We start from the raw sequence: 20294 nt of genomic DNA on the forward strand, positions 1-20294 counted from the left end.
CTTTAATTAGGGGCCCGAATCCTGCAGGATCGACACGGAACATCACACCACCGGCCTGATTTCTACATATATGTCACGCAAAAAGTCGCCTCCTTGTTCCTGGAATAGAGAAAATGCGTTAAGGCGAGAGCCCTGACTCAGGTTGCTAATGCGTTCATTCTGAGCGGAACGACGATCGAGCGCAGAGACTGCAGCCGTGCATACATATACATACATTGGCTGGTTATTAGGCACCAAAAGCAGCAAATGAAAGAGGAATAGTCTCTCTTTTCACACTTAAGGGCCTGGGCGAGCATTTCAGATGGTCTGTCTATCTACTGGAGTATAATGCTGAAGAGCTATGTTGTTAAGGTATATTACATTAGACTTCGGTAAACCTTTCCAATTAACTCCGGAGAGTTAAGGATTCAAAAGCTTCGACGAATGAGAGGCAGAAGTAATCTTTAATTTGACTGTGACTGACTTACTACAGCCAGTGTTTGGTTTGTCTGCTCTGGGCAACATACTGTATGTATGAGCGGCTCATAAAAAAACACGATTCTTATTTTCAGGTGATTGTGCACTTAAAAAAGCATATTTATTTCTATTATATTTCACTTCTGCCAATAGATCCCCTTAAATGCAAACACGCTGTTCCTTGAAGCAAAAGCTTGCATCAGCCTGTGAGGTACAAACAAACTAGCAAGACCAAAAAGTGACTATGAGAATTTGAGAGCGTACACGGTAATAACGGAGGTACGTTTTACGTTTTATGAATATGTTAACATCAATTCAGAAGACAGAATATTTTGAAAGAACTTCAAGCTAATTATTAATGTTCACCTCCAACAGATGATCCATAACTCCTCATCAATAACGTCACCCTGCAGGTTCAGATTGATTTAATATTCAGTATAGGACCTGAGAGGATTTTTAAACCCTGTAAAAAACCACAGTATGGCTCGTGTTTCAAGAAAGACACTAAACAATGCAACCTCTCTTTTTCAAAATTATAAAAACAACAAAAATGATAAATTACTATCCAAGAAAGTATGTTTTGAGTAAAAAAAGAGCCTGGTGTATTGTATGACCTGTAATATAAAACTCTGATTGGGTTTCCGGTATGAAAAGGATTAATGTAGACTAGTACTGAATTAGGAAAATGTCTCAGAGGATTTGGAATCAACTGAAAAGCAGCAGAAATTAAGAGGAAACAAATACTGCAACTTAGATTTTAAACGTTATTTCCCTTCTGTTATAATTTTTAAAAAACCTGTTTATTTTTACAAAAGCGTCCTCTGAAATGTCATGGGGGAACATTCTGGTGAAGGTTAAACTATTTCAGTTCTTAAAGTGGCCACGGTGCGGTGACAAAAAGCCTGTGTGGAAGTTTCCCAACACATTAACAACAAACTTCAGCTCATTTCATGTTGAAACGTTTCCAGCAGCCCTGAAACTTGGCAGCGACCATCCACGGGCCGCAGCGCACAGCCAAGTGCATTAGCGCTCTGGGCTGACTTTGATGTGCTCCTCAGAGCTGGCCAAGAGGAGCGGGGGTTTGCTCTGATGGAGAGCATGAATGGTGAAATAAAAAGTGTTATCTGCACAGGATCAAGTGTGCGGATATCTACTCCACCGGCATGCAAGGCAGGAACACCTCGTGTTTTCCTTTTTTTTCATTCCCCGACAGGAAAGTTGTATTTCGCTGAATAAACCTGTGGGTGGCACCACAACGTTGCATAAAAAAAACCTTGAAAGAAGCAGAGAGAATTTCTACAAATCTCCCTGCTGTGGGACGAATGAAGGATTATCTTATCTAAACCAAAGTACCGGTAATGGCACACTTTCTGCCCTTAAAGGAAACGGAGAACAGAAACTACATTGTTGTTTATATTTTAAGCGCCTAAATTGCACAGTTATAACAGTTTGTTTTCCTTTTAGGAATGAGAACAGAATCAGCAACATTATTATTATATTAATGGCCTTGTCAGCAGAAAATACCCACTCGATCTACAACTAAAAGACACTGGTGATTGTGTAGGAAATAAATGTTCTGCAAGCTCCTTTCTGTCCAGACAGTCTTGGAGGAGGCAACTTAGAACCCAAGATGGGGATCAGACTGATCCCCATCTTGGGTTCTAAGAAGAGTACCACCTTGTTATTTACTGATCCGATCAGTAAATAACAAGGTGGTACTTCTCTTCTCTCCTCCAGCCTTAGTTCTGGTCTTATGAAGCTTAAAAGCTGCTCGCTGTGGATAAGGTCACCTCAAACGCTGCCTGTTGTCCCCGTGGCGTCGCCCGTGGCAACTGGAGGGCCAGTGGCGGGGACAGCGTGAGTGCCCGTGCGTGTGAGAGTGGAGCGCTGGGTTTCAGGGCTCGTGGCGCGCGGATCGCCTGAACGTTGGAGATGTGCGAACCGGGTGAAACCCGCGGGACGTGTTGCATATTCAGGAATGGAGCAGTAATTGCAAAAATTTTTTTTATAGTAAAATGTAATTAAAATCTGCCTTCTATCTCCACTCACTATTCTGAAACATAGAGCTTCATTTATGGCGGTAAAGAGGAGGATTCTTATTGGATTCTGAGTGGGCGGTGACATAATTAACGCTCAGCACATTAACCATTATTACGCTCCGTGTGTGTGTGTGTGTGTATGTGTGCGCGGGAGAACATGTGTGTGCACGTCTGTGTGTGCGTGTGCGCGGGCGAACATGTGTGTGCACGTCTGTGTGTGTGTGTGTGTGTGTGTGTGCGTGTGCGCGGGCGAACATGTGTGTGCACGTCTGTGTGTGTGCGTGTGTGTCCCGGGGTGAACTCTTTGCTTTTAATCAGACAGTTCATTCAATACTAGGAGCGCAAAATGAACTACTATTACATTTGAATTGCATTAACCAGGTGACGAGGTATTTATAAAAAGAGAACTAAAGTAGTTCATAAATTATTGGCCAACACAATACTGTAGTCACATAAAACTTTTTTTCTGGTATTTATTTTTGCTTGATATTTTCCGACATTTTTACACAGATAATGAAAACTATTTAATCCAAACACAGAACCCAACCGTAATGAAAATGGATTAAACTTTTAACGACTCTCGAGGGCAAAGCAATAGAGTGGATGATGTGTTATTGGGGGGGGGGAGACCATTACCTGAGCCTGGGATCCATTCAGCATCAGATAATAGAGCTTGCTGAGGATGCTCTGCTGCAGCTGGTCCCAGGAGACGCTCCTGTCCTCGCGCATGAGGAATGGAGGTCCAAACCTGAGGAGAGGAGAGGAGAGGAAAGAGAAAAAAAGGGGAGAAAATGACAAAGATTGCTAATCTCGGAATGTCATCCATTAACATCAATTAATTTCAAAGTAAAATTGCACCGTCGCCACATCTGTTCGAGCTGTCAGGCGTCAAGTGCCTCAAGGCTCCAGAACTGACAGATCGAAGGGACATTATGCGGGGTCAGGGGCCAAATAAATGGGAGAAACCAGCCTGTGCATCACCAAGGCATCGATGCCTCGTAATGGGTTCTCTGTGTCTGAGTTCACTGGAGGCCGACTGCACAGCAGTGGCTCCAGCCGAGGCTTTTTCTGCGTGAGGTTAATGGGAGACGCAGTGTTGCGTTTGCCAAGTACTTCAGGATGTCTTAGAGGTTAGTTAGACATACATGGCTGAAGATGAAAGTCCCGAGGTTCACGCACGTGCGCTACAAACACACGCCTAATTGCCAGTTCATTGCTGGAGGTACACCTAGCTCAAACTAACGCAGCAGAAGGAACAACATCAGTGTTTCAGAGAGGCGTCGAGTCAATGTCACGGCCATCATGGAGTTCTGTGAACTGTGGTGCTGTTGTTTGTTGTTGCTGCGCATAATAATCACAAGAGTTTGGAAAGACCCACGACTTTCAGTTTAGGGAAATGGAAGAGCTAAAACAGACAGAGAAAATAAATAAATGAAATAGTTATCCGAGTCGGTATTTAAAGAACCTAATTCGCCCCCCCGTCAAACGCCTCTGTGATCGCTGAATGTGACTCTTGTGGCCGAATTGGAGCGAATCCCCGCAGCCAGGTTAGCAGCGTCTCGTGGAAAGCCATCGTGGAAGAGCGACGAGAGCAGGGAAAGTCACACGAAATGTGCCACCTGACCAAGAACTGCCCTTGAATTTAGGTGATGGATGGATTTAGAACAAAGAGAGACCCAGGAGCTCACGCACACACGCACATGCACACACACACACACACACACACACACACACACACACACACACACACACACACACACATGTTGACAAATGAGTCCTCAAATGTCACATTCTGACAATTATTCGGCCTTTCAGAGGAACGCCTGTTGTCAACAGGTTTATTGATCCCTGAGGGGGAAACTAAGAGCACTAATAACGGTGACGGGGATAAATATGTATACATATAAAGTTGCTACTACAAACCCCACCCAGGCCCACTCCCTGATGGACACAGTCTACTCTGGGTCAAATGAACCCTTCCCATTAGGATGTTGCTCATGATACGAAGCACACAGCGTCCCCCTAATGGGTCCGGGGAAAAAAAACATTTCAATCACTTACATTTTACTGCAATTTAACCTCAGGGCAAAATGCCTCCAGCAGCTGAATCCACAGCAAACTAAATTAATTCCCTCTCGAATGCAAAATGAAATTCTTGCTCGGAATAATCAAATGTCGATTTGTTTTTCCTTTGGACAGAGGATTTTGTGTTTTCACTCGGCGAGCAAAAATAATCATGCGTCCACTTCTACCTGGACTACAAACACGGGTTGTCTTACTAGAGTGTGGATGCTTTTTTATATTTGCCTCCGGTTCAACTTCATTGCTGAGGAAGTAGAAGTAGTTTCTTCTCTGATTTACAAAGCCTGAACCCTTGTGGGACATTTATCTCGAAGCAGTACAACACAGCTCACCTGTGGGCGGCGAACATAAAGCAGCCATCCAGCAAAAGCACAATAAAAGCAGCCCCATCTGTGGCCTTCATGCAATAAACGTACAGGTCAAAGTCGAAACAGAAGTTGGATGTTGACATTGAGGCCGCATTGGATGATGAAAGTGGGAAGGAATAACTTAGGTACTCTATTGTGGAGCAGGAGAAAAGATGTCTCTACAGCTGTGTCGCAAATGTAAAGATGACACATCCTCAACCTCATAAAATAGCTAGAAGTTAATCGACTCTGCAACTGTGTGCAGAAAAAAAAAAACTATCCACAAGATGAAGCCCAAACTCCACAGCTGTGTGCACGGTGTTAGGTCAATATCAGGTGGAATTGCCTCTGCCATAGAGGAAGTGGACATGTCACAGTGACATCACCCGTTGCTTTGTGGTTGGAGTTTGGCTTTTTGAAGGCATTTTGGTCGTTTTTTGGAACCCAAAGTTACACGAAAGGGTGAAGCTTTAGCCGAACACTGAATGAGGCGACAAAAAAGGTTAACTGTCATTAGCTGAAAACCCACCTTGAAAGGGTTAAAATTGTAAGACGAAAACAACAACTCTCAGAGCGAAAAACATTGCGGTAGGGACTTGTCAATCACCTTGTAGCCCCGCCCTAAAGCATACCCTGCTTTATGGTCTATTAGTCTGTAAATGGACCGTAATTCACTAAATGAACGTCATGCTGTTGAAGAAGACTTAAAACTAGAGATTGAGACAATTGTCATGTCCAGGAAAAGTTTTGTGTCTTGTGTCCATGTTGTCTCGTGATTTCCTGTTTTATTTTGAAGGTCAACTCTTCTCTTGTTTCAAGCAACTTGTTCCTCCCCCTGTGTGTTTCCCCTCTGGTCTGATTGTCCTGGGCCAGTCCGTCTTGTCTTTTGTGCAAAAGAACCAGCCATTCTTATGAAATTCAAGAGTCACCAGGTTATGATATTTTGTTACTTTGTTTATGATATTTTGTTACTTTGTTCATGTAGATTTTCTGTTTGTTTGTTCCAGTTAATTAATTAAATGTTTTGTTGTTACTTTGCCTTGAGTCATGCGTCTGGGTTCTAGTCTTTGTTCGGTGTTGACAACAATAAAATCAAGTAAGAAGTAGAGTCCTTTTCTCATAGACTTCTACATAATCAAGACTTCTTTTTGCAACCAGAAGAGTCGCCCCCTGATGGCCAGACGGGAGAATGCAAGTTTAAGGCGCTTTATAGCATTGGCTTCACTTTTCAGACCCAGAAGTGGCCGCCTGGCCTAAGCCAAGCTTTATATTTGTCCAAAAAGTCATCACTTCCTCATTTCATCCCACTCGGCAGTTGTGTGAAATAGACATAATTAGGGTACCGATCCTTTATTTGTTGCCAAAAATGTGTTTTGTGACTTGAACACCAAATTCTAGTCAGTTTGTGCCAAACAAGGCGTTGCGGTGATATGCATTGACGATGATGTAATGCCTTTTGCGCGTCGGCCTGCAGCTCACCTGACGGCATGCTGGCCAGATCCTGCTGTGTTGCAGATGACGAGGAGGACCTTGGTGGGGCCGCCCTGGTTCAGGTATTCAGAGGAGAGCGTGCCAGACGGCGGTAACCTCTGACTGCCAGGTCCAGCCGTGGAGGTGTAGGGGGAGGAGGGGAGGCTGTGGTGATACCCTGTGCAGAACAGAGGAGGGCACAACTGTTTCATAAAAGCGGAAGAAGATGCAATATCTCTAACATGAACGTGTACATTTCGGAGGCAAATAAAAAGTATGAAAAGCTTATTTTATATAAGTTTGACAGGAGACGGCCTGTTTGTGAGAACCTGGAGTCCAGGTCTATAAAACCATGTGATCATAATGAAAACCGTTGATGGTAAATTCAACTTCAAGTTGCTGGTATCAGCTGTTTTTTGGTCCCAAGGACGACTGATTGAAAGTCTTTCTGTTCCAAGAATCAGAACAAAACATGGAGAAGCAGCGTTCATCTTTTCTGCTGCACATATCTGGAACAAGCTCCCTGAAAGCTGCAGGTCTGCTGAGACCCTCAGAGACCTCCAGAGACCCTCAGCTCCTTTACATCCTTTTCTGTTTGCTGTTGCCTTTAATTGAACCAGATTCAAGGATATCAATCAATTTCTGCATCTCAGAATCATTATCAGAATCAGGGTCTTTCTTTCACAGAGAAACTCATGCAGGCATTAATTATGCACATCGATTGATAGATTTACTTTTAGGAAGTCTGGACAGCAGAAAAACACATAACATGCGATTTTTGTGCAAATTGGATCCAAACCCAATTTGGAGGTTCTTTGAAATGCAGATGCGCCTCCATCCGGTGCAATCCAAGCTAAAGACCTTCCCTTTCAAATTGTATCTGTACAGTATGCGTGTGTGTGTGTGTGTGTGTGTGTGTGTATGTGTGTGTGTGTGTGTGTGTGTGTGTTTTATGTCTCTGTATATTTTCAAATGCTTCTTCTCTTGTTGTTTTCTTTTCACGTGAAGCCCTCTGACTGTGCTTCTGTACGTGGCTCTGTAAAAATAAATCAAAATTGAAGGAAAATATTCCATCCAGTTTGCAGGCGGGACAGAAACCAACCACCTGAGTTATAAAACACCTTTGGGTGCCAGAGTGAGGAACTGCCATGCAGGGAGCGACGTCTAATGTGACACGTTTACATTACATTCATATTGAATTGCCCTTTGATTCTTATTTACCCCGAGGAGCCTGGAAGATGAATTACATTTGCTACCGCGCACACACGCACACACACACACACACACACGCACGCAAACACACACACACACACACGCACACACACACACACACACACACACACTGTGATTAATAACGGGTAATAGCTGGGGGGATACAGAAGGCCCAACCTCTTGTCTCCCAGCAAACATAAACTTTGACATTATCAGAGAATTTAATTAAACGATGCTTGTACGAACCCCACCGAGCAATTAATCGCTGCCACTTTGCAGCATCACACGTAGAGCGAACCTGAACACGAGTGTGTATCGATGTAAAGCTCAGATGCACACACACACACACACACACACACACACACACACACACACAAAGACACAAAGGAGTGCGCTGTGAAAGCATTTATTTTTTCACGTCCACAGACAAGGACATTTTTTTAATTAAAAAAGTAATATAAGAATACAACAATAAAAGTCAACAAGCTCAGACAATTGAAGGAGAGAAAAAAAAAAAGCTTTGACTAATGTTTGTGTCGACTGCTACTGAATCATTCGGTGATGTTTTTCTTTCCCGGCAGACGGGAGCAACTCGATGTGACATTTTATGCATATTGGCTTCACTTTGGCCAATTCATCTCCCTCCATCCCCTTCGTCCCTTCATCCCTCCATCCCTTCCTTCCCCTCCGTCCCTTCCATCCCCTCCGTCCCTTCCATCCCCTTCGTCCCTTCCATCCCCTCCATCCCCTCCATCCCCTCCGTCCCTTCCATCCCCTCCATCCCCTCCATCCCTCCCATCCCCTCCTTCCCCTCCATCCCTTCCATCCCCTCCATCCCCTCCGTCCCTTCCATCCCCTCCATCCCCTCCGTCCCTCCCATCCCCTCCTTCCCCTCCATCCCTTCCATCCCCTCCATCCCCTCCGTCCCTTCCATCCCCTCCATCCCCTCCATCCCTCCCATCCCCTCCTTCCCCTCCATCCCCTCCATCCCCTCCGTCCCTTCCATCCCCTCCGTCCCTTCCATCCCCTTCGTCCCCTCCATCCGTCCCATCCCCTCCTTCCCCTCCATCCCCTCCATCCCCTCCGTCCCTTCCATCCCCTCCATCCCCTCCGTCCCTTCCATCCCCTCCGTCCGATTTCGCCCACCACACGTCCCGGAGTCTCATTCTCACCTCCTCTTCCCTCCCTCCTCTGGGGACGCACCGAGGAGCCGCCGCGGACGAAGGGAGATGTGAGCTGGCCGGGGGAGGGGGAGGGGAAAGGTGAGACTGTGAGAGTGAGAACAGGAGTTCTCTCAGGGGTAAAGGACAAGAGCAGCGGTTGCCAGTTTTGAAAAGTAATTGCCAAAGTGAATAAAAGACAACGTGCGCGAGAGAGGAGAGCTTCCATCGCGTGGCGATCAATCAGCACCACGTTAAAACCATGTGTTGTTTTTTGTGACAATGTCACGGCCGCTGTGGGAATCTGTTTGTAATCTGCAATTTTTAATTAAAAGATAAACACGAGGACTGAAGTGACTGCGAGTGAAGTCAGGGAGAAAGAGACTTAATTAAACAGCTTAGCCCTGAAGAACTCGCAATCGCCCTCCTCCGTTTCTTCCTTTTGCATTGTCTTACCCTCTTTTCTCTCTCTCTCTCTCTCTCTCTCTCTCTCTCTCTCTCTCTCTCTCTCCCAGGTACTCTATTCATCATCGCCATCATCTGCTTTTTAGGGGGGCGACAGATTGCAAAACGGACGGTGTGTTCGTATCAGGGTTTGGAGTCACGGAGCGGATCAGCACGGGGAAAAAAGGAGTACATATAACTTTTAGAGAAATGGCCAGATGACTTATTTTTTGAGCCGCATCGGCCGCATTTTTTTTTTTAGCTGCTGGTTTAGGCCTACAAGGCTCCAGATTATTTTTATTATCAGAAACATAATTTAAACCGATTGTATTCTTATTGATTAAAAAGTCTATAGCTAGTAGCTAGTGTTAGGACGTTAAATAAGTCATATTTCCCTCTCGAAAGCATCTCCTTCAAACAACTGTATCCATTCTAATTCATTACATTTGAACGCATCATGATAACGTTATTATTTACTTTCGCACTATACTAATTTTTACCGAGTAGAGAACCGGTGGTTCAATATGACGAATGAGAAGATTTTAAAGATTGGGGTAAAAACTAAATTCCAGCAGTCAAAACGTGACTTGTGTCTGTGTGAAACTAAACTATTTGGTAAGATTAAGGAAAATATTAGTTGAAATAAGGATGTTTGATAAGTATGTACTTAAAATAACTCTTAATACTACGTCACTTGTCTTCCTCCCGTCACTATTACTACCACGAGAGTGTAAACATGGGTCTCAATAGGCGGCTCGCACATTCCACCTATACGGCAGTGTGTGTCGTTCTCATTCAGACGTTAGGTAGACAACCACAATGTGGCTGTTGCACCAGAGGCAAAAGACTTTCAACACTGATCTTGTTTCCCCCCCCCCCCAAAACGGCTCTGTTTGTTCATTACTGATGTGTAAAAAAGACAGCGCGAGTTGTGTAACAGAGAAAAAGCAACAAGAGAGGATTTTGTCCGCATACATCCGTGACTGGAACTGACACCCCCTCCCAGGTGGTTCAGGGCCACATGAGTGACCCCTGACACACACCTGGCTAAAAATACCCACGGGGGGAGGAGGGAGGGTTAGACGCATTAGTGGTCGCGGCAGCAAGCAACCATCTGACCCCCCCGTTGACAGCAAAAGCACCTGAGCTTTCTGCCAACAGCAATGACAGATTAGGGAGGAAACTCAAACACACCTGATGCCCATCTCTTCCTTTTTCTTTTTACCTTTCTTCCTCCACTGCACAAAGTGTATCTGGCTCTTTTGCACTGAGTGACATTATGTCTCAATGTGCGTATCTGTGAGTCAATAAGACCCAAACGGGAGACATGCTGCATTTGAGAACTGAAGACAAAAGATTCCAGTCTTCAACGAAATGATCTGAGAAAAGTTTCTCTCAGGTCAACGCAACCAGAGAAAATAGGCGACTTCGCCGCCCCGTCGGCTGCTTCGCTCCAACGCAAAATAAAACTTGCCAATTACAGCGCAGGTTCCCTTTCGACGCTTTCAAGCGCAGGCACTCGTGCGTCGCCGGTGTTGTTTGTTCTTCACGAGGCAGCTGAGCCGAGCGTCGCCGCTATTTCCCCTGAAGATTTGAGGACTCGTTCCAGAGGCGGCATCGGGTCAGAGCACCGAGTGCAGAAGTTCTCTTCGGGTTGTATCTGAATGATGAATCCTACCGGAGGGGGGAAAGGGGTCCCCTGTGAATGTGCCTGGCATGTTTTTGCCTTTCTGCACTGAGTTTGCTTTGGGCAACCTGCAATTGCCTTAATGGAGTGTGTACTTTGCGAGGGTTTCGCACATTTGATGTCCTTTGTGCTCCCAAAGATACGCCTCGTGCCGCATGATCGCTACTGTTTATGAGTCGAAGAAGGACAGTGAATTTGGGGTTGTTTCAGGTGACCAGAAACACGGCTCCAAATGAATCACGACGTTACACCGTAACGGTTGAATATGTGTACACAGAAACGTGATGAAATGTCGACGTTCGTGAATTGTTTCCGCTAGATAAGTAGATAACAAGAAAAGATCAATTCAGTAGAACACTTGTCTGGGTGTCTAATACGCGGACAGCATTTCGTTCCCCTCATTTCCATTCAGCACTGCTCTATGAATAATAGCTGAACATATAAATAAAAATACATGATACATTGCAGGCATTCTATGATCTTGCTAATGACAAGAATCACAAAAGTATCGGAAGCGATCCGTCTGTTGCGTTGTGTGTGCACGCCTGTGTGTGTGTGTGTGTGTGTGTGTGTTCATTCACGCAGAAGCAACACCTGGACTCAAAGCGGCTGATTGAAGGATGCGACTGTTTAAAACCTCAGAGTAATCCCTGACTCACTGCACCAGCACGCAGCCCCCCAGGGGCGGTTAATGGGAAACGACACGGCGGCTTACCCTCGGACTCGCAGGTCCTCGAGAAAAGACCTGAACACTTCAAGAGCGCCAATTGAGGAGCCACAGTGCACCGTGAAGTGTGTGTGCGAGGGGAGGGGAGCAGCGTAGGGGAGGAAAGAAAGACTTTTGGTTACTGCATCTAATCTCAGACTGCTGGGAATCCTCTCCCTTTAAACACAAAAACAACACACACATTTTCTCTCTCTCTCTCTCTCTCTCTCTCTCAAGTTGGTCCCACAATGCACTCCGCTCAAATCTTAACTGACTCCCCCATTATCGCCGAGACCGTAACTTTTTCTAACTCCAAGGGCTCCAAGTGAGCATCACACAAAGTTAGCCCGCTTGGCTTCCCTGAGCTGCCGTTCAGCGTGAAGTCTTCTTCTTTTTCTTCTTCTTCTTTATGACTCCATTTATGTGCAAATAACCTGGATTGTTGTGGGGTGAAAGAGGATGCTACTGTGGCACTTTGGACCTAATTGATTTTGCACTGTTTTTCATCAGGAGACCTCCTGCTGCCATTTAGCCGAAATAAAAACCTCATTATTGTACCTGGGAGCCCCGTTGATTCAATACCCTTGGAAGGAGTTCACCCCCCCCCCCTCAGAAAATCTGACTCCAACATTGTGTGATTTATTGTGTGACATATCTGAGTGGGCCACTCATTAAGAAAAGAAAGAAAAAAATACGGCTCCAACAGAATTGGAACAATCCTCAATCCACAACTCCTCCAATGGGGTTGAGACCAAAGAACACAGAGACGACTGTAAATCAAAGGAATGGTCAAAGTATTGAATCGTAATAAAGAAGAAGTTGTTTCTGCCTCTAAAAGCAGCATCACTCACACATGAATATGCCAAACCAACTCACATCTCTTTGAGTGGAACCAAACTGAGACTCCTCGGGACGTTCTTCATTAGATTTTGGGTTCTACGGGCTTCCCCCGACAGCCATCCATCACGGCAGCAGCAGGCTGTACCTTTTTCACCGAGGCTGCACAAACAGACTCCCATGATGGACAGCATCAACACCGGAGCTGAAGGGCTGTTTAGTCTGAGGGAGAGTTCTCTGCACCGCCTGGCCAAATCCAACAAATAGTCCCACAACACACACACACACACACTGATCTGGCTTGTGTGTCACTATGTACTGTTTTACATATTTACTGCAGAGTGAAGACACTGTATTGACAAAGTGAGGGCCCCTTAAGCCCCGGAGCAATTGAGAGGCTTACATTACCTCCGTAACCATAGTAACTGCTCCAAACCAATATGTCTTTCTGTAGTTTTAGACAAAATAGGTAGCTTGTAATAAGTTGGAAAGTTTCAACACCGGCGGGGTTTTATTTCCAGAGTTGACACAATTGGTGTGTTGACGGCTTATGTAAAAGTCTTTATACACTTGAAACATATCTCTAATCCCATTGAGATATGGGGGAGTCGGTGGGGGGGCTCACACCTTCAAATTGAATCATGTTCAGCGTAAAAATGTCCCCCTGCGTCACTTTGCCTGCCGCCCATCATCCTTTATCTCAGCTGTAACGATGCAGCAAATTCACATGAAACGTGCTTTAAAAAAAAAAAAAATCCAGGTCCACATGCTCACAACAAGCTTGTGTGTGTATGTGTGTGTGTGTGTGTGTGTGAGCGCACGCGCTGTATGTATGAGACCCCCTAGTGTAACTTTAATGGGTTCATAACCCGTGTTTGTTTTCACTCATGCACGCGTGTTTCGGTGTGCGACTGCGACTGAAATCAAACCGTTTGTGACACTGTTCTTAAACCAGAAACGCCTCCCGTTAAGAAAGTGAAGAGTCTTCATATTTCATGAGCACTTTGAGCACATGTGTGAATTATTGATGTCATTCTTCTACTACCCCCCCCCCCCCCCCCCCCTCCTATAAAGGCTTCATTGGACAAAGGTGAACTACAACTTCCTTAGCGAGCCGTCAATTAATGACCACACGCTGACGGAGGTAATCTGACTCCTTTAAGACGGCAACATTGATCTGTTCAATGAATCTCTGCGTGATAAAAGACCTACAGCTCTCTGTTCCTCCGAAGCGGAGCGGATACTTGGCCGGAGAGCGGGAGCGAGTGGAGCGTCATAACCATCCTGAGGAGAGAGCTTGACTGCCACCCATCCTCAGCCAGAGGGGCGATGCTTGCCCTCGCTTCATTAACTCCACTAGGAGTTGTCCCAGCACCTGGAACCTGCTCAATCCTCCTTTAGAAATGTCACAACTCATTAGACATGTTTCACGCAATCCAATGGTGCCCGAGCTGCAGCTTAAAACTGAAGAAATAGGTTATTACTTTGATTAAAACGTAAATTTTTTAAATACCTTTTTTTAAAATTAGAATGCAATTCAATACTTTTTACAACCGTCCAGCTAGTGCTTTTTGCACACTTCTGTACATAACACTGATTCCTCATCATTGAATTGCTTAAATGCGACCTGGAAAAAAAGAGATAGTTGGATTAACCGTCCCGTAAACATCCATTCATAACAGCCCAGAGGATATTCTTAGCACATCAGTTTTGTGTTCATTACGTTCCCTGGCCATGTCCGTGTAAATGCAATAAAAGTTATATGTGGTCATCTCCACATACAGGAATATACACATAGATATTATCTACTTGTTCTGAAAGAGTTGAGATAGTTTTTTTAGATCTCATTGGATGATGCACGCCATTACGCCGACTGCCAGCAGGCACATTTAAAGAATGAGGCACTTAAAATTAGCCGATACATTTTCCCAACACTGATGCTGCGTTGCGAGTAGATTCCATGAAAGTCAAAGCACAGACGAATGGATGCGAATAAAGAGGATTTTCATCCACTTATCTAGACGTAGTCAGTGAAAGTTACTGAGCTGTGTGAGCCTACGGGTGATGTTATATATATATATATATATATATATATATATATATATATATATATATATATATATATATATGATATTAATGGTATGAAACCAAACACGAGGGCATTAGATGTTCCAACGTTTCCACAACAAGTATAAAGCAGAAATAGTGGTTATTTATTCCATGGTGGATGGCGGAAGTTATAAATGTTTCCATGGAGATAAGCCACGCCCCCTCTCCAGTGTGAGTGAAGTCAATGAATTGATTGGATTTTGCTATGATTATGGTCTGGAATTCCTCATATTTGTTCATGATCATCTCCTGCTCCTCATCGGAGATAAAAGAGTCTCTTCCTTTGAGTTCATTTTCCTTTGTGCTGTTAGTAAATCATGGTTTCTGTGATCGACACTTCAACCTTTTGAAGTCGGACAGCACGCGCAACTATCCTGTGAACTGACGTCTGGCTCAAATTAACAAAATGCTTTGACCGCGGATCAGCCTTTGAGAAACTGGGATAGCTTGATGTCAATCATCTTGTCAATTTAAGCTGGCTAATAGGACATTTGATCGACTTAGTTGAGCCACGTACGAGAAATAGGGCCCTGGTTAACATGACAATTCAATTTTACATCCCCGGTCTGTAACTCAGGGTCTTTGTTACAAATGTATTGTTGAGACAACCCAGATGCCACAAGACATTGTACACGTTTTCTCTATTTTATAACATGTATATTTAGATACTTTGGCCGTAAAACAATTGGTTTTCTAACACTGATGATTTGATTCTCAAATGCTTCAACATGTACTGAGTGAAGTGCATATCTCAAAAATGGCTCAGTCTGCCTTTTTGCTTCGTAAAGCAGAAAGTGAGTGTGTTATTGTGTGTCGTTCTACTGCCAACCGTGCATTGCACAATACGCATCAGACGAGGCAAATCATTTATATAGACAACAAAGAGGACAGGACCCAACACAGATCCTGGTCCTCACCGGTTTCCATCCTGAACTGGACTTCACTACCACCTGCCTTTTATATAAAAAAGTATTCTAATCAGTCTGTCACTCATCTATGCAGTAGGATTTTTATTTTGACCAAAGTATTTTATGAGGAAATGAATGGTTGGAAGATTCTTGGAATATTCATGAATGTATGTATGTATATATGTATATCCATCCATCCATCCATTTTCAATACCGCTTATCCTCATTAGGGTCGCGGGGGTGCTGGAGCCTATCCCAGCTGACATAGGGCGAAGGCAGGGGACACCCTGGACAGGCCGCCAGTCCATCGAGGGCACATGTAGGGACATACAACCATTCACTCTCACACCTATGGGACATTTAGAGATCAATTAACCTGCAGCATGTCTTTGGACTGTGGGAGGAAGCCGGAGAGCCCGGAGAGAACCCACGCTGCCACGGGGAGAACATGCAAACTCCACACAGAAGGACCGCTCCGACCGGGAATTGAACCCGCGGCCCCTCTTGCTGTGAGGCGACAGTGCTAGCCACTACACCACCGTGCAGCCCTATATATGTATATATGTATGTATATATAAATATATATATATTAATATATATATATCTAAAAAAAAAAGATTTATGGATAGTTCCATTCACAGGAATTCCTCCGACAATTGATACATGTTATTTATATATAATGTATTTATAGAATACTGTAATAGGTGCAGCAATCACACAAGCCAGTTCCTTTCTGGAATGGAGTGCATCTACCCTGATGATAATAGGAAGCAGTTTTCTATCCTAAGTCATAAATCTCATCACAAAGCTCTTCTGTCGCTGTTTACCTCATGAACAAAATACGAAAGGGGAAGCCAGTGCATGAATAACTTTACCTCTGACATCGGCTGTTTTCTTCCTGATGGTTCTTACTCGCCACAATCGGATGACTTCTCAGAGTATTAAATTAAATAATCATTTGTAGGAGCTCCTCCAGGTGAGACGATACTCATACTTACTCATTCAGAAGTTAGTACGTTTGATGATTTGGTGATGTCATGCATAAAAAAACAGAATGAAAAGAGGAATACAAAGCCCATTGCAGACAATGACCCTCTCCTCACCAAAGTGAAAAGTCTGCAGTGGAAAAATTTGAAAAACTGTGAACCATAAAACCAAGTCCGGAGGACTGCGATGGGCTCAAAAGGAGAAAATTGGAAATGTGGAAAATATTTGAGGGACAGAAGTTAGCGTGGTCCATGTTTTTGATGGACATCCTGTTGCCGTGGTTACCTGAGTGCGGTGCGGAGCCTCCACGACCATAGGGAGGAGCCTGAAAGGCGTAGATGACGTCGCTATCAGTGATTGCTGTCAGGTCATCATCATCTGAAAAGGAACGCTGGAAACCCGTGGAGTACAACTCTGAAAGGATGACCTGGGAGAGACAGAGAGAAAGATACAGCAAGATACACATTAAAAACAGGAACATCTGCAAAGGGAATAATATTAAGGACAAGTTTTTTTTAATCTTTATTTTTCAGAGTGTATTTCCTGTTTTCATGTTTAAGTCAGAGATCTCGAGCCCAGACAGTCAAACAGAACATTAAGTGAGGAGAGCAATCTAATTCACTATTTTATTTTTATAATATTTTGTATATTTAAAGTGCAAACTGAGAAGGTAATTTTTCTTTAGAATTATTTATTTGTGTTTCAAAATACTCAATTGTGATTGGATGGCAGATGTCCTGTTAAATGATATTAAAGGAATTAAAATGCATTTAAATACTTGGTACACTCACTCTTATGAAACGTGAACGAGCCATGGGTCTAATTGACTGAAGTCAAACTTATGATAGTGTCACAGACTGTGGCCAGTATGACTCAGTGTGTGTTTGTTTTGGTGGAGGGCCTCACCTGTTTTAATATGGAGTGCAAGCCCCACCTATCTGTGTTTTGGTGTACGATGGCAGGAATACCAGCAGAACCAATACGAGTAGATAAAGGTGTTAATGTCCCCACAAACTAACAGAAGTGTGTGGGAGATGTTACTTAAGCACCGCGTCCAGACACAGGTCTGAGAAAAGGTCGAATCAGTATGTGAAGACGCCCGTGTGGGCAGAACATGGGCGTGGAGGAGATCTATGCAAAAGCTTAACAAGAAAATCTCACCCTGTGAACTGAAATTAACTTCCTCAACGGGAAGCCAGTGAAGTTGCACAAAAAAAAGTAAACATGAAAAATGAAAACAGGGCAAAAAGACAAAGATGAAGCCTAAAGATCTCAGTGTTAATGAACCACCACGTCACCTGGCGATCGAGGCAGAGGATAAGGAAAGGTTTGTGTAAAGCCTGGTCGGTCTTTATTCACTGTTACTGTCAATAAACAATAAAGGCTGCATTAGTTCATTATACCTCCAGTAGCTAGCGTAGCAAAGAGGTGCTAATGCTAGAAAACGTATATTTACTTCCATCCTCTCCAGGAAAGGAGTTCACAATTACATCAAATGAAACATTTAAATTGAAGGCCAAACCATAGCAGACACTGAGAACCAAGGGGTGACATACAGATCCAGCTAGGAACACTATCACACTCAGACACCGTCTACACAGTCCATTTTGGAAGAGATTTTGACATGAAGGTATATTTGTCCTATAACAATAGATGGTGTAAAAATCCAAAGGGTATTTTTCATTTCATGGGGACATTTGAGTCTTTGCTTCTTCTTTACTCTTACGCTGCTGTGGAAACGGGTTTATAAAACCCAGAAATATTCATCATATGTTGTCGGGCAGGTGAAAGATTTATGAACTGACACCTCTGGAACCTTTTCCTCTAACCATTATCTTGCTGGTGACATTTTAGCTTACTGTGTGAACGCATTCAAGTGTCACCCTGCTATAAAAGAGACTTTTTAAAATTATTTTATTTAGCTTTATTTAGTTTTAAACCTGGGTTTCGTTTTTGCAATGTTGGTCCATTATTCTCATGAAGAAAACATTTAAGTGACTGTCTTCCTTGCTAAGGACTGGGGAGGTGAAGCCATCACAGTGGGAAGCATTCAAGAATTGAGGGTTTTATGTTTGCCATAACCATGTTATCTAAACTACGTATTTGTTTAAATAATGATTACCCAAAGAATATTTTAATGGCTGAAGAAAATCTCAGTTTCTCTAAATATGTAAAGTCACTCACTGCTTAAAGTTAAAGTTAAAGTTAACATTGCTTAACAAGACCATATGAGCTGACCTCCATGTTGCTAGGCAGACTACTTTGCCAGACGGAGAGCAGACGGTACCACCGAAGAGGACGGCCGCCTTGTATGCTGACTAGCTTGTCCTTCTCCAGAGCGAGTGAGATAACTAGTAACTATTTCTAGAGGCCCTACCTGCTCTCTTCCCCGCTTTGTAATCTACTGGTGACGAGGATTGAGGCAGAGGGGGCCGTTCTTTTGTTACCAGTGTTGCATAAAAGCTTGGTGGAAGGCAAATAGCTAACTAGCCAGTCGCTAAATTCACAACCTTTACAATCTCGTCACAGCTAGCCCATTGCTAGCACATTCCTAGCACCGGATGAGTGGCAACTTTGGTCGGATCTTTTTCTGTAACCAGTGTTGTGTGAGAGCATGGAGGAATAAGCAAGCTAGCTAAGTATCCAGCGTTAGTTAGCTAGTTAGCTTGCTAAATACGTCATGCTTTCATGCTACACTGGTTGCATAAGTTAAACCCAACAGCGAAGCCATCTCTTCATCTCTCTAATAGTTTGGCCTACAAACAATATCTCTTTCTCTCTCCACCTCTATAATAATTTAGCAGTAGCCATGATAAGGGAGGTTAGCAGATGGTTATTTTTAAACGAGAAGCAATATTTTCTCTACAAAACATTTCCCCAATATTGTAGCTTGCTCGAGCCCTGAATCGCAGTTTTGCAAGCAAATGCAATTTTGATTTTGGCACCAACACAGCGAGATGTCACATTTTCATGTGAAACTTCAGGCCGCTACCATTGAGGTGATTTGTGCCTCCAGTGGTTCCTTTTTTCCGCCGCCAGTTAGCGCTGTGACGTAATCTTGAAGTCGGCTAAAAAACATTTTACAGATACGAGAACCAAAATGTTTGGCAGTTTTACACAAAAAAGAAAGCTGGGTTTATAAAATATATCTTTCATTACAGCCCGTGAATACTTGTGTTCCACCCACTTATTCTACCTGATTCGACCTCTTCTCAGGACTGTGTGAGAGCGTGCACGCTGCTTGATTTGCATCTCCCTCTCCTGCTGCACCTCTGGAGTCTGGTGACCCTGCATAATTTCCGGCATTATTTTCCAGCCCAATATTACAGGGCAAACGTCTTTGTGTGTGTGTTTGTGGTGTCTGTGTTGTCTGTGTGTGTGTGTGTGTGTTTGTATTGTCTGTGTTTGTGTGTGTGCTTCTGTACCAGGTCCGGGGAGATGTTGCCCTCCTCTGCCACCATGGCTCTCAGGCAGGACAGGGAACCAAAGAGGGGTACAGCCAGCCCCACCCGCAGGTACCTCTGACCCTTCGTACTGAACACCAGCGTCACACACATCGGCCTGTGAGGCAAAACGGAGGGAGGGTAAGGAAGTGTGTATGTGCATGTGCATGTGTGTGTGTGTTTGTATCAGGGAGGAAGGGGTAGGAAGACAGAGAGGGAGATAGATAAAATAGAGCAAATTGTTTTGCAATTCTGATTTTGCATGTTTACATTTATTACAGATTCCAAACACACCCTGGCACAATGAGTCATTAACATATTTGTACACACACAGACACACACACACACACACACACACACACACACACCCTTTAGAGATCCACACATCAACCAAAACCACCAAAAAG

At 44.0% G+C, this 20294-nt stretch overlaps 1 protein-coding gene across 1 annotated transcript in view; it reads right to left on the bottom strand.

Annotated features, from left to right (window-relative positions):
* usp43a (ubiquitin specific peptidase 43a) overlaps window positions 1-20294 on the bottom strand; it is a 97770-nt gene that overhangs the window by 29727 nt on the left and 47749 nt on the right. The window contains exons 6-9 of the mRNA XM_034541899.1: window positions 19870-20005; window positions 16730-16871; window positions 6404-6572; window positions 3132-3243 (exon numbers count right to left, since the gene is read on the bottom strand). Coding sequence (XP_034397790.1) covers window positions 3132-3243; window positions 6404-6572; window positions 16730-16871; window positions 19870-20005 — 559 coding nt within the window. The remainder of the gene's footprint in view (window positions 1-3131; window positions 3244-6403; window positions 6573-16729; window positions 16872-19869; window positions 20006-20294) is intronic.

Source organism: Cyclopterus lumpus, chromosome 1 (genome assembly GCF_009769545.1).
Source record: "Cyclopterus lumpus isolate fCycLum1 chromosome 1, fCycLum1.pri, whole genome shotgun sequence".
Lineage (NCBI taxonomy): Eukaryota > Metazoa > Chordata > Actinopteri > Perciformes > Cyclopteridae > Cyclopterus > Cyclopterus lumpus.